The sequence below is a fragment of the Phasianus colchicus genome, chromosome 26 (genome assembly GCF_987193195.1).
Source record: "Phasianus colchicus chromosome 26, bPhaCol1.hap1.1, whole genome shotgun sequence".
NCBI lineage: Eukaryota > Metazoa > Chordata > Aves > Galliformes > Phasianidae > Phasianus > Phasianus colchicus.
The window spans coordinates 1,981,111-1,995,517 of NC_143461.1; the positions used below are offsets into that span (position 1 = coordinate 1,981,111).

Below are 14,407 nucleotides of genomic sequence, written 5' to 3' on the forward strand. Positions count from 1 at the left end.
TTCAATGGCAATAGCAGTCATTTTGCAGTGAGAAACCCCACTTTGTAATGAAACGTCTTTCTTGTGGCAATGATATTTGTACAAGAGAAAGTGATTTCTGTACATAATAACAGAAATCTCTTACTGCTTTCTGCTGTTTCAGAGGAGGAACCCATTGCTTTCAACACTCTCTTCTTGAAAGTTGCTAATTAAATGAGTGGTTTGAGTGAGTACTGGGTTGTACTGCCAGGACTGGGAGAGTCTCAGACCTCATCTGTACAATCTTGGAAGCACTTTGTGTAGAATCTGATGGAGATACTGAAGAATTTCACCTTAGATTTTTGTTTGGGCTGAAAACAAAGCAATTCCCATTGCAATGGGTTTAATAAACCAGATCAAATGATCGCCGTTTCCACTTAAAACTGGAATAACTGTAAAAATACAATATTCAGTTCTTAACAGTGTGATAGTTATTTTTAATAGGAAAAAAATGGTCGTTTTTAATAGGGGTGAAGTGATGGTGAGGGGAATTGCTCAGCATGTACATAATACATGCAAACCCACTGTGGGAGTGTAATGCTGCTCGCTGTTATGCAACGCTTAAGCTTTTAAGTACTTACGTTTTTCTCACTTCTGAGTCAGCTTTAAAGGACAGCCTCCTGCATGGGGACAGGTGAAAGCAGGTTTCTGACACGCAGATCCTTACCTCCTTCTTTTCAGTGATTGCAGCACAGCTCTGGGCGCCCGCTCCTGGCAGTGCCCTCATGTGTGACACTGTGGTTTCGTTCCCAGGGATCTGCCTTAGAGAAAATAGAAGTGTTCAGTGACAGTGCGGCGCTGTAGGGAAGCGTTGGCCTTGAAGAAACTAGTAGGAGCACCTCTTCCTTCTGAGGGACGTGGTTGGTGGGGATGGTGGGATGGTGGGGGTTGGACTTGGTGATCTTGGAGGCCTTTTCCAACCTTAATGATTCTATGGTTCCCAGACAAATGGAACAAGTAATTTCATGTTGGTGCTTAGGACAACTCTGTAGGATCTTTGATGATACACGTAAGTCCATTTCAGAATATCTCCATGTGTAAACCCAAAAGCAATGAGCCCTTTGGTGCTTGGATGTAATAACGTTTCGAACGAACCATTTGTCTCCCTTCCCTCTTGGGTGAAGAAAAAATGTCCAAGGCCTAAAGTCAACTAGAGAGAGGAACAAACAGCCCTGAACTTTGAAAGCCAACAAGACAAAGATTTGACATTTCAAGATCTGCTGTCAAGATCTTTCCAAACAATGCACTTAGGGAACCTAAATTAAATGTGAACCTCGGATTTGCCAACTAAGCAAGGGGGGAAATTGTAGCCTGTGGTTGTGGTTGGAGTAACAAACAGTCTTGACTTTCACCCCCAGCGTTAGGTGTCTGATCCTCAGAATTCTCAGGTAATTGCAGTCTCATACTCTTCTTTCTTCGAAAAGGAATGACATTAAGAGGATAAGTACAGAGCAGCTTGAATAGGCGCCAGTTAAAGCTAGAGTTCATGTATTTAAAAATGTTTATGTAAAGAACATATCTGCTGTGAACTGTAGGATATTTGCTAAGCAGTGACTTCTTCGAGGCAGTTTTTTTTAGCTGATGGTTGACGTTGTTCTGGAGAAGTCAGGAAGGTAAAAGCAACTCGCAGCAGCTCTTGAAGTATCGATAACTGCTTGGGTCTTAATTCTGACAGCTTGATATGAATAACAGTGATGAATCTGTTTGGGCCAAAGCTTTGTAGCTCTTTTTATAGTGTGCTTGTGAAGAAGCTTTGATGTTGTGTGGTGGAAGTGTGTTTGCTTTCTGGCAGTAGGTACAGGTGGGAGCAGGTCATTTTCCTACAGAAAAATACATCTTTTGCTGAGTGTGGTGGTGCTCTTTATTTTTCAGCTTTTTTGCCTTGGGAAACCAAATGCATATTTCATGCATGCTGCCAGATTCTGTTTTATCACCTAGGAAACAACAATTTCTCCTTTTTTTAGACATGTCTTTTCTTCCTGTTTCTCTTCCTTGTCACTGTGGCACTGTTCTCCCTCGAGGGCTCCATCTCCAAAGCCCGTTGCTCTCACCCTGGGGCACACACCTGGAAAACCTGTTTGAAGGTTTTCTGCTGTAGGCTGGACCTTCATTTCTCTCTGTCAGCTGAAGGAAGCTAAGGAAGCTAAATTAAGTCTGATTCCCATTTGGATCAGCGGAGATATAAATAAAAGAAGCACAGAAGGTGCAGGGAACACAATGCTGGAAGGGTAGGATCAGCATCCGAGAACATAAGGGCTGTCTCCACTCCTACAAAACCAAAGAATAGTGGCATTTGCAATTGTGCTGGCATTTGTCAGGATCTCTTCTGTGCATGCTTCCCCACGTGGCACTGAAGACACAGCATGAACTGCTCACACTGGTGTGTCACAGGTGCATAAACCAGCTGAAGCTTCACTTTATGGCCAGGTGCTGGCTGTGTCACCATCCCTGGGGTGTTCAGGGTCTGTGGAGATGTGGCACTGAGGGATGTGGGCATGGTGGGGTGGCTTGGGGTTGGACTTGGGGATCTCAGAGGTGTTTTCCAACCTTAATGTCCTGTGATTCCAAGAGCGGAGGTGGTGGGATGAGCTGGGGTTGGACACGACCATCTTAGTGGTCTTTTCCAACCTCTGTGGTTCTGTGATCTGATGTCTGTATGAGGTGGATCACCACCTAAGGAAGCCCTGTCTTGATCTGCAGGCCATGCAGCCTGCTGTCCTGTAGGCTGCACCCCAAACCATGGTGTGAGTGTGACAGCTCAGAGACCAGTAACTCTGCTTTCACCCTGGTGAAAAATACTTTCTACTTCCTGCCCTGCTTTCTCTTTTGCTTTTGCAAAGACTTCACCTGGTGACTGTTTAGCACTCAGCCTCCTGAAGAGTTCATTCTCCTTTTGTGTAATATTTCCTTGATGAATTAATTGTAATGCTAGAGAGAGAGATGTGTTTCCACTATGAAAACCCTGTTGGTGGAGCCTAATGTCACCAATTGCCCAGAAGAGTGTGGTGAGCTGCAGGAGGATGGGGGATTTCGTAGAATCATGGGATGGCTTAGATTGGAAGAGACTGTAAGGATCACAGAACCATGGGATCATGGCGTGTTGGGATTGGAAAGGATCTTAAAGATCATAGAAGCATGGAGTCATCAGTTTGGGTTGAGTAGGGTTGGGTTGGAAGGGACCTTAGGGGTCGTAGAACCATGGAATAGTTGAGTTGGGTTGAGTTGAGTAGGATTGGGTTGGAAGGGACCTTAAAGGTCATCGGTTTCCAACCCCCAATTTAAAAGATCTGTGTAAAAAGAGTAAACAAATAAAGAATCTTAGAATGGATTGGGTTGGAAGGGACCTCAGAGCTCGATCCCAGGGTATAAAACACTGCTCTCAGGAGAATATTGTTTTGTTATTAATGTATTAATTAATGCCATAAGGTGTGGAACCAGTAGTTGAGTAGCTCCAGCATTCTTGGATTTTCCCCACATCAGGTGTTGTGAAGGTCCAGGGTTTTGTATCTCGTAGCCTTATGAATTAATGTCTTAACAAACAGTTTCATATCTTTGCAGTAATTTTCCAGAGGTGCTGATGTGGCATTTGGCAGCACTTCTGGTGATCTAATTTGTTGGGTACTGGAGGGATGCTGTTGCTGTTGATGGATAGCCAAAAGTAAACACAAATTCAGAACAGCAGAATACCTGGAATTAAGAGAGACAACACAGTTACAGTTGTAATTAATCCTCTGTTGGATGTAGGTCTTGCTTGTCCCAGCTGCTGCTCTCACAGTGCCCATTTCCCTATGTAGAAAAAGGGGTTTGGGGCTTAACCTTCTCTTTTCACTCCTCCAAGTCAACCTGTTCAAGACCTGTGTGAATTTTACGTGTTTGCTGCTGCCAAGTTTGTGTTCAGCACGTGACTGAAAGTTGCTTCTTTACAGGTCAACCGCTTCAGTAAGGTGGAGGACAGAGCAATCTTCATCACCGACAGGCACCTGTATAAGATGGACCCCATGAAGCAGTACAAAGTGATGAAGACCATCCCCCTCTACAATGTAAGTTACAGACAGTCTCACAGTCACTGGCAGAGCACCTCTCCACAGCTCCATGTTCCTCTCCATAGAATGGAAAAGGAGGTTGGGAAAAGGCACATTCTTCTCTTCCTTCTGCTCTTCTGTTATTTATTTGTGCTGCAGGAGCTTGGCCCCAGCAGGGTCTGGCATTTCACAGCAGCTTGAGACACGATTTCTCTGTCTCTGGGGGTTGGTTTGATCCTGAATGTTGTTTGAATTGATTTATATATATTTGTTCATGTTTAATGTAAGCAGCATTTAGCTGCCAGTCACAGAGCAGCAGATTATCACTGGGAGGAAGGGGGGAAGGGAGAAAAGCTCTTCTTAGAGCGTGGATTCAACCTGTTTGTTCCCGTCAGCCTGAGGTAATGCTGCTGTGATTATCTCCACCCTACAGAACCTGGCTGCACTGCTTGCAGATGTCCTACACAAATTGGTTGTGATGTTTGCATTTGAAGGAACAGTAAACCCACACTGCTAAAAAATGGGCTGAGAGGAGCAGTGAAACCTCACCTGCAAATGTGGAATGGGTGATCAGCTGAGATGGCATCCAGACGTTGGGTTGACTGGTCCCTTGCCAGTGTCCTTGCTGCTTATCCACCTAACCCCAGCACACTGTGGGGTAACTGCTGCTCTTCCCTCCTCCTTTGCTCGTGTGTTGCAGCAAAGCAGCCCCACGATGACAGTTCCTCTTGTTTCGCAGACACTGCTGTCACTGTGCAGCAACTGCAGGTCATTTCCTGAGCCGAGTGGTGCTGTACTGACATTATCTCTTAATTGTGCCAAACCCAGCTGTCAGCAGGCTGCGGTTAGCAATCTCAATGACTGACTCTTGCTTGTGCTAACAAACTTCTTAAACGCACAGCAGACTCTTTAAAGGTGGAGGGATGTTTTCAAAGGATCGAGGTGAGCTCAGACCAGCTGGGATTTGATGCATCACATACTTAAATGTCCATAGGTAGAAATCAGCTTTATTCACAGCTCTGCAGCGATTCCCTTTGGGCTCCTGGACTGAACAATGGACGTGAGCTGAGCTATTGCCATTGAGTGCTTTGTAGGGGAAATGGGCTCCAAAGGACCCGCACAGGTGTCAGGGTCGTATTCCAGCACGGTAAGTGCTGCATCTCTGCTCTGTTGGCCAAAGCCTTTTGCCTTCTGCTGCTGCACCATGGAAACAGGAGAAAATCCGTGCGTGCTGGGCTGGCGTCGTGGTGCACGCACTGATCTGCAGCCAGCAGTGCTGTCCCTACTGGGAAAGAACAATTGTTTGAACCAATATGAGAAGCAGCTGGGTAATGATTACAGCAGCGTTCGTAGGTCTTGGTGCAGATGGGCCCTACAGGAAGGTGTTGTCCATGGGAGCTGGTGGGGCTGCGGCGGGGCAGGTGGGTGCAGTGAGAGCTGTGCTTTTGCTGACAGCGTTATGAAGCACCCTGTCAGCCTGGCACTCCTCAGGGCTGCTGTTTCCATGGAAATCTCAGCGGAGACATCAGCTGATGTCTGCTGCTCCCATCACTTGTTGTCAGCCCTGCCTGCCCCATCTCCTTCAGCTGTGGTTTCAGTGCAGCCCTTCGTGTCATTCCCACTTGCATTTCACGTGCTGCGTTCTCTTATTTTGTGTATGAAGAGAATTGAAGGTGGCTGAGAAGCAGGGAGATCTCAGGACTGCAGTGCTGCATGTTGTAAATGGAGCTCTGCAGCTGCTGGGAACGTTTCAGCTCTCCAGGCAGAGCTAATATTAGTGCTTGTGAATGCCCAGTTAAGCACCTTCTCAAAAACCATCTCTTTTGTATTATTTTTACTTGTTCAGTCTTTTGAGGGGGAGGGATGGGGTGAAATAGGGCAGTTTCGATGGGCTCTTGGACTTCTGACAGAGCTCTGTTGAATAATTAATGCTTCAGTTGGCTTTTCAGATTCAGAGACTTCAGCTGTTGGTGGCTCCTACTCTGCACACCGTGGTGGCACAAGTCCCCCTGTGCTCCCGAGATGTCATTTAAGCATGCCAGTCAATTGTAAGGGACACCGTACAGCCCAGCAGCTGTCAGTGTCTGTGCACTTCGTGGCAGTATTTCACAGCCCCAAAATAGTGTCAGTGGTAAAGAATAAACCCCACCTGTGTTGGGTATGTGCAGCTGGGAGCAGCAGGTCTCCAGGTCGGATCGTGCTCAGCTGCTTTCCAGTGCAGTGGGGGTACATGGAGGGCCTCTTCTTCCTCAGAAAGGGAATCATGACGTTTTGAGTTCCAGAAATGGCCATCGGTGCCTCGTGCCCATAGGAGAACATGGTTTCCCTGTGCCTGGATTTGGGCAGCTCAGAGGAGTTGTGTCGTGCTGGGTGCACAGGGAGCATCTGCTCAACATCTCGTGTTCAGCATTTCTTCCTCTCTCCTGTGGGAGTCTGGTGTTGTTTTTGCATTAGAACAACATCAGAATTTTCTTAACTTCGTGGCCTCTGCTACCATTTGGGTCCTTTCTTAGAGCTCACGGTTCTTTTCAGGGGTCTTTCTACTTTATTGGGGTTCTCTGATAGCTTCCATTACTTATCCTTTAGGGAAACCTTCCCCAACAACACACACTCAGTATATAAGTAATATAAACATAAATGCACCTCCATAGAGATTAGGTAGATGCAGTAAGCTGTAAGCACAACGACTGCAGCTCCTGTCTGTCCAGCCATCTGAGAAACTTCTGGCCTTCAGCTGAAGGCAAGATGTAACAAATACCTTTACAGATCAGAAACCCCTTGATGTTAGAAAATGACTGGGTTTTGGTGCTGGACAGACAGGACCTGAGTAATAGGGGATTAAAGGGGGAGAAGCTAAATTAGCAGCATGCATATATAAGCCAGCAACAACTTATGTATAGCCAGCATGAAAACGTGTTGTACTTTGTCACACGCACTGCAAGACTGTCCTGCTCTAATTAAAAGGACAAGTGGTGATGTGCCTTAGGGAGTGCCTGGAGAAGGTGTTGAGGAAGGTCTGGTAACCCCCCGCCATTTGTTTAACAAAGAGTTTGAAGAAAATCAGCACATCAGTATGACAAGAAGAGCACTGGGACATCTTGGAAACAACAGGATGGCTGCTGACAGCTGATAGCACACCAGTTAACATGTGTGAACCTTGATAAGACTGTGAACCTGGAGTACCCAGCCGATGGGGAAACAGGAGAGGGGGGAGGCAGGGGGGGAAACAAGGTACAAAAGCTGTCATTGTGTCCTTAAAGGTGCTCCTGCTTGTGGGATGCCCATGGTGATAAAATCTGCTTTTATCAGAGATGCCACCCTGACAAATCACTTGGATATTTCCAACACTCCTTCCTCCCTCCATTCTCCCTCTACCAGTGAGGTGCTGGAACAGCTGCCCAGAGAGGCTGTGGATCCCCGTCCATCCCTGGAGGTGTTCAAGGCCAGGCTGGATGGGGCCCTGGGCAGCCTGGGCTGGCATTAGGTGGGATGGTTGGTGGCCCTGCATGTGGCAGCAGGTTGGAGATTCACGATCCTTGAGCTCCCTTCCAACCCTGGCCATTCTGTGATTCCGTGATTCTCCCTTTTTCTTGCACCAGTCTGGTAATGCTCTTGCCTCTTGGTTTTTGTTTTTGTTTTGTTTTCTTTCCCTACGAAACAAAACAACCAACAACCTGTTTTCTACCTTTTTATCTTCAGCATGGAGAGCCAATCCCTTTGGCCCTGCTCTTGGTGGCAGAGGCAGAAACGAAGAGGCAGCGTGCCGTACTGGAGAGGAAGGAGCTGTTGTGGCAGTGAATTACCTCCGTGTATCTGATGTTGTTCTTACTTTCTCTTCTCAGTTGGTCGGGTTGAGCGTCTCCAATGGAAAGGACCAGCTGGTGGTTTTCCACACGAAGGACAACAAGGATCTCATCGTCTGCCTGTTCAGCAAAGAGCCGTCCAACGACAGCAGGGTTGGAGAGCTGGTGGGCGTCCTGGCCAGCCACTTCAAGAGGTCGGTGCTGCAAACTCACTATAGCCAGGTCCAAAACTTTCCACGAATTCGCGCTGGTGTCACCCTTGATTTTTTATCTGTGTTCCTTCACTACTGCTGGGATACCGGAGCGTTTATTCCTTGTGTTTTTGAGACTACGCTTTGTTTACCCCTCCTTTCTCTATATGCGTTCATTAGAGCACGGATATTTGGGGACAAAATACCACTGAACGTGCATTATAAGTGTGTCAGCTCAAGCAGCACTTCAAGGTCAAGCTCTTAACGCCTAGAACTAAAGCACAGCTCTTCCTTCCTATTGACTCCCCTACTCCAGTGTCAGTAGATGATTTAGGGCTCGAGCTGTGAAATGGCAGCTGTTTCCCTGCACATCACCATGCAAAATCTGTTCTGGGGGTGGGCAGAGCCCTGCAGTGGTTGCTGTGCATGGAGCTCCAGGAGGTAGAGCTGAACAAGCAGGAAGCACCGTTGTTTCTCGCAGTGAGTTTGGAACTGCCCTAAGGCTGCACAGCACTCACTGCATTGCAGATGCAAAATTAACCCTCTGGAGACATGGTGTGAGCAGCAGCCAGGCCTACAGGGTTGATCTCTTGCTCCTGCAGAGCAGATTTGCTCTGAGAGAATCGATGCTGATCAGCATCACCTGCACCACTGGTTCTTGCCTTTCTCAATGTCGTGTTCCAGTTATGAGCCATTAAGGGGAGTCTTTGTGGGTAAATGTTCGTTTAGAGCTATGGTGGAAGGGTGGTGAGAGTGAATTTAGGTTCTGATAGGTTCCTAAAAGCCACTTTTTCTCCAGTGTCTGATAGAGGTTATGGATCTAACCATAATGTACAGGAGCAGCTCCCATTTAATTTCCCAAATACCCAAATGTCACGCTGTCCCTCATCAAAGCAATATCTGCAAATCAAAAGAAAAGTGACAAAAGCCATGTTTTCACTCAGTTTCAATTTCCTAAGTGTGAAAAAAATCCCAGTGGTGAATGGGATTAGCTGACCCATTGCTCGAGAGCCACTTTGGGAATTCCTCATGAAATAGGATTTGCAGTCACTGTGTGGCACTGTCAGTTTTCCCTGGATCCAGCAGGGAGTCTTTGAGAAACCCAATGGCTGTGGGACCCTCCAAGGGGCTTGGAGCAGCCCTACACCTGTGATATGGGGCAGCTTCCTTGGGGACAGTGGGCTCTTATTTAGGATCCTCTCTGAGTGTGGCTGCAGCCATCCTTGATACCACTGTGGTGGGGTTTCAGCAGTGTTAAAAGAGCAGTCAAAGCAATCCCTGCAGAATTCCAGCAGAAAATCACTTGCCTAAGGATAATTTCATATTTCCTGTTGCACGCTGAGACCCGTCAGCCTATTTTAATCATTAGTGTACTCTGGATTAATTGTCTTTAGCTCTGGCTTCTTAAACAGGCATACCCTAGAGCTAGTTGCCTTGGCACTGCAAAGCTATTGACCAAACAGCAGTTGGTGAAGGGGTGGCAGCTCAGGGCTGTGGTCCCATCACTGTTGGTCATCCTGTCCTTGGGCATGGCACAGCTCTAGGAAGGTGACAGCTCTCCTTATCAGCTGCATTCAGTGCTGTGCTTCTGCTCCACATGGGCATTTTGGGACGTGTGAGAGCTGGGAGCAGCGAGGTTGGTGAGAGGTGGGAGGCAGCTGAGGGCTGTCTGTGGGTTGGGTTGTTTGGTGGTTGGGGTTTGTTGGGTGGATGGAAGGCAGCGCTCTGCAAACACCCATCTTCAGTCAGTTGTGCTGGGGGGGAGGTGGGCATTTTGACCATTTCTTGATGCTACCCGTTTAAAACAACAAAACCAACCAAACAAAAACCAGAGAGATTCAGCGTGTCGTAAAAAAGGGGAACCCGAAGAAGAACCAAGAAGAAAGAAGAACCCAGACTAGGATTGGGAAGTCAGGGGTGGTGCTGGCACTTAACCCATGGCTCTTCTGAGGAGCCATCGCCCTCTGCACAAAAGGAGTTGAGCTGTGAGCACGCAGTGATGGTTGTGCATTGCTGGGTGGAGGAGCACTGCATAACTGGGAGTTTCCATCCAAACTGGGCTTTCTGCAGGCTGGATGTGATCAAAAGGAGCTGAGGGCAAAGCAAGCTGCTTCTGAATCGCTGTTGGACGCGATTTATCCTTTGTCAGCAGTGCCAACCAACCCATTTCAGCTCCCGTGCAGCTGTGCCAGTGGCTGACACCATTGTTAGGGCGGCTGCAGGCTGACAAAGGAGCAGACTTTATTCACAGCAGATTCTCCCGTAACGTTTTTTTTCTCCAGCAGGGCATAAATAGCTTTGTTTTTGTACAAGGTTTCTATTCATAACTGTGCTCTGGGAGCCTGCAGTTAGCTGTCAGATCGAAGCTCCAGGTACTCATCTGTGTGCTGGAAAAAACGCCTTAATTCCTCCAACATCACCCTGGTGGCAAAATCCAAGGAAGTTTAGCTGCCATCTGCCTTTAGCTGAGGTGCAGTCGTTATTTATCATCACCTCTGCTGATTTCTGTGCAGGTTTGCTGACCACGCTGTGGTAGCTTGGGTTGAGAGATGACAGTTTTTCTTTGGAAAATACATCGCTTAGGTAGCAGATCTGATGATTTATGCCCTGGAGTCACCAAACAGGATCCTAGCACTGAGATGAGGAGCACTCTTGATGTTCTCTTTTAACTTTTTATTATTCAGAAGGGTTTTTTCCAGCTGTTGGTGCTCCTGAACTTTCCAGGAGCCGTTCCTGCGAGGAAGGACTCAGGAGGAGGTTGGAAGAGGATTGTTTCTTTCTTAAAACTCATTTCCCAGTGCTGCAGCACTGCTCTTTCACCATCTCCAAGGCCTGAACCCCCGACCAAGGAAGCCCATCTCACATCCAGAGTGTTTTTTTATGACACTTCTCAGCATATCTGTGCACAGCGAAGCTGACTTTGTCTCCTGGATCTGTGCTGAGGATGAGCTGAGCTCCGGGCAGAGCTGGGCTCTCCACAAGAGGCAAAGTTGGATCTTGAGCTCATCAATCCTTTGTTGGAGTCCTTGACTCTAAATCTAGAAGTCAGTTACTGTGTCTGAGCACACAGTGGTAGCAACTTGTTGTTTTTATGATATTCGTGCGACTACAAAGGATTTTGCTCCTGGGATGGAGGTCTTCATGGAGAGGAGTCACAGGAGGCTGAGGTGCATTGCAGGACGTTGCTTTCCCCAGGGTTGGTGCTTGGCGTTCTCTGAAATGATTTCATATATTAGAGATGTGCAGTGTTCTGTGGGGCACTTCAGAATAAAAACTCAAGGGGTGGTTGGACTGAAGGGACTTCAATGATCACCCAGTTCCAGACCTCCTGCTTCAGAAGTGGGAAGAAAAATGCATAATGCAAGTATTTGATAATTTCATCAAAAACATCACTTTGTTCTTTTTCCCCCATATTCTTGCATAAAGTATCACAAAAGCACACATTAACACATTTTTCCTTCTAGTTTTCCACTTGATATCATTGGCAAAGCCCAAATCTTCTCTTTTGAGCCTTCTTTCCTTCTTTGCCTCTTGCCCATGTGGTCTCATCCTGTGACCTCGCTGTTCAAACTGGTCTCAGATAGGAGCTGTGTTTCTGTGGCTGCTCTTCCAGTGGTGAGCTGTGAGTTTGGTGCACAACGATGCTTTTATGGGCAGGGGGTCGGGTTGGGTTTGGTTCTCTGGGAATTTTGGAGCATGGAATTGATAAAATCTGGATGTGGTGAAGACCACAGTGTGACACCTGGCACGTCTGAAATGCAGAGGGTTGCAGAATATCCCATGGTGGAAGGGAGCATCGAGTCCAACCCCCGGTGTACAAGGAGCTGGATTTTGGAACAGACTTAAATTTGGTGAGAGCAGTGGGCCCTGATGACTTACCTGAAGCCGAGCTCGAAGGAATCAGTATTTGCATGGCATCAGTATTTGCATGGCACTGGAGTAGCCTGGCTGTGCCAAAACCCAACCAAAGCAAAAAGGGAAACTCAGCCTTTTAATTCATGACCAGCTGTGGCTTTTATTGTGTCTTTTTGTCCCGAAAAAGAAAACACAGCCTGCAGAATCAAACTCACAGCACAAAATCAGAGTGTATCTTCCTCACATATTGAGCCTGGTGTGTGGCTCCCTTCATAACTTCTGCTTTTCCAGCTTATCTGGTGGGTGTTTTGTCCATGGCTCTGCTCTGTGTGCCAACTTGTTGGGTTTTGTGTCGGTTTTGTGCAAATCAAAGATTTGCAGAAGTGTTGGGATGAATTCCGTGGTGTTTTAATGAGTTGGTGCCATTTCAGTCCTGCAGATCCCCCGTTTGGCATGGATTGGCCGTTGCTTAAACATTGCTTTTTCCCTCCCCTTGTCCCAAGGAGGGGTGAGGATGGTCCAGAGTAAATTTCCTTGTAAGAATGAGACTGTTGGATCTGTCTGAGCTCAGAGCTGCGCATCGTCATTACGGTGCAGACGGTGCTGTGTGCTGCTGGATGCAGAGGGAGGGCTGAAGGGAGCCAGAAAGGAGAGAGGAGGTGTAAAATCCCAGTTCTGCATTTGGTGCTCGGAGCAGAGGTGTGCTGGGGATGGCTGGGGTTGGGACTGGGGATCTGAGATCTTCTCCAGCCATAACGGTGGGTGGCACGGTGGGCTGCTGACCTTGGAGTCCTCCAGCCCGGTGTCTCTGTGGGTGGGCATGGTGGGCTGCTGGGTTGCACTTCTGGTCAGAGCAGTCCTTCTCCCCGCTGCCTTTGCAGGACCCCCGCTGATCTTTCTCTGCTCTCTTTTCCTGCCCATTTTGCCCTTCCTGCAGAGCTGCATGCTGCTGTGATCAGCACTGCTGACAGATGTCCGCGGCCGTTTCTGCGCTGCTTGCTCTGCGTTTCCCCTGAGCTGCTGGGCTGCACTCAGTCAGAACTCCCACATTTCATGGGCCAGCGCTTTGCTTCCGCTTGGGGTCATCCCCTCCCTGCTGGTTTCCCTTTGGCCAGCATTTCCCCAGTGCTGCCCAGCTCTGCATGGAGCTGAGATGCAGCTCTGCCTGTGCTGCCATCGGTTCCTCGCTCGGTTGGAGCTGCAGAGCCCCAGTGCCTCCCGAAGGGTTTTTTCACTGCTGAAATGCTTCACTGAGCTTCCAGCATCACAGCTGGGCCTCCTCCATCTCAGACTTATGGTTGCATGTGGTGATCTTGGAGATCTTTTAGTGCTCTCTGATTCAGTGAGTGGGCACGGTGGGGATGGGGTTGGATGTGGTGGTGTTGGAGTTCTCCTCCCTGAGGACCTTGAGGAAGCCTGCACCCTGCCTGCACCCTGCCTGCACCCTGCCTGCACCCTGCCTGCACCCTGCCTGCTCTCAGGGCACTGGCTGGGCTTTAGGAACAACGTGCCAGCTTGTTCCTGAGCAGCAGAGCTGAGTAGGATGTAAACTCTAATCCAGAATGGCATTACACGTCTCCTGCGTGTCTGACAATGAAACCAAACTCATTTCTCCCTGCTCCTACAGCCACAGCCCAGTTTGTAGCTACAGTTTGGGAATATCATGCTGTGCTGCACTGCTGGCTCTCGCTGTGCTGCCCCACAGCTGCCCCTATGGGCACTGCTCAGCTCTGTGCTCCGCTGCCACAGGAGCAGGGCAGGCTCTGAGCTGTGCTGTCCTGCTGGGCTCTGGGCACGGCTGCAGTTTGGGCCCCATCCACACGGTGAAGCTCTTCTTCTGGGCTTGGCACAGCCCTCTGTTTGCATTTCCTTCCCGACCTTCCCTCACTTTGGGGTTTTCTTCCCCCCCCCACACTGCTCAGCAAGGCAGGGGGAATGCTTGGAGGCTGAGAAACCGAGGATGGGAACAGGAACCAGAGAGCAGTGCTGCAACCCCTTGAATTCCACAACCCCCTCGTCTCCCCCATTTTCCATCACGTGTCCCCTCCACGCCATGCCCACCTGGCACTGTTTGCTCTCATTTTGTAGATCAGGGCTCCGGTAGCTGTCAGCAACCAAAACCAGCACCAAAAAGACTCTTCTTGATCATCTTTAGCACTGACCTACTTAAAACCCCTTCCCTGCTCTGAGCTGTGCCGGAGCACTGGCTTCAGCCTGCGAGGAGCTGAGAGCAGAATGATAATGAATGTGAAGGATGGGCCCTCGTTTGTTCGGCCGCGGCCGATGAAAAATGTTTTTGAGATTTCTTCCTTTCTTTTTTCTATCTGCTGCATTCATAGGGCTGTGCTGCGCTGCGCTGTCCCTCCAGGAGGTGACAGTAATAATGGAGATGGGGGCAGAGGAGGTAATTAGCTCCGGCGTACTGGTAAAACCACTCAGCGTCTATGGAAATGAGTTCAGTTTCTAGCTCCGGGGTGATGGCTTAAAATTAGACTGTAAATAATGTTCTGTTCTCTTT

General features: G+C 48.4%; 1 protein-coding gene across 5 annotated transcripts in view; it reads left to right on the plus strand.

Annotated features, from left to right (window-relative positions):
• Window positions 1-14,407, plus strand: part of MYO1D (myosin ID) — a 72,290-nt gene that overhangs the window by 45,527 nt on the left and 12,356 nt on the right. For 3 of the 5 annotated variants that reach the window (XM_090125230.1, XM_031601010.2, XM_090125232.1), the window contains exons 20-21: window positions 3,945-4,058; window positions 7,883-8,037. In XM_090125230.1, coding sequence (XP_089981356.1) covers window positions 3,945-4,058; window positions 7,883-8,037 — 269 coding nt within the window. Of the gene's footprint in view, window positions 1-3,944; window positions 4,059-7,882; window positions 14,406-14,407 lie in introns of those variants that run through there. The other 2 variants (XM_031601009.2, XM_090125231.1) reach the window with 1 other exon arrangement.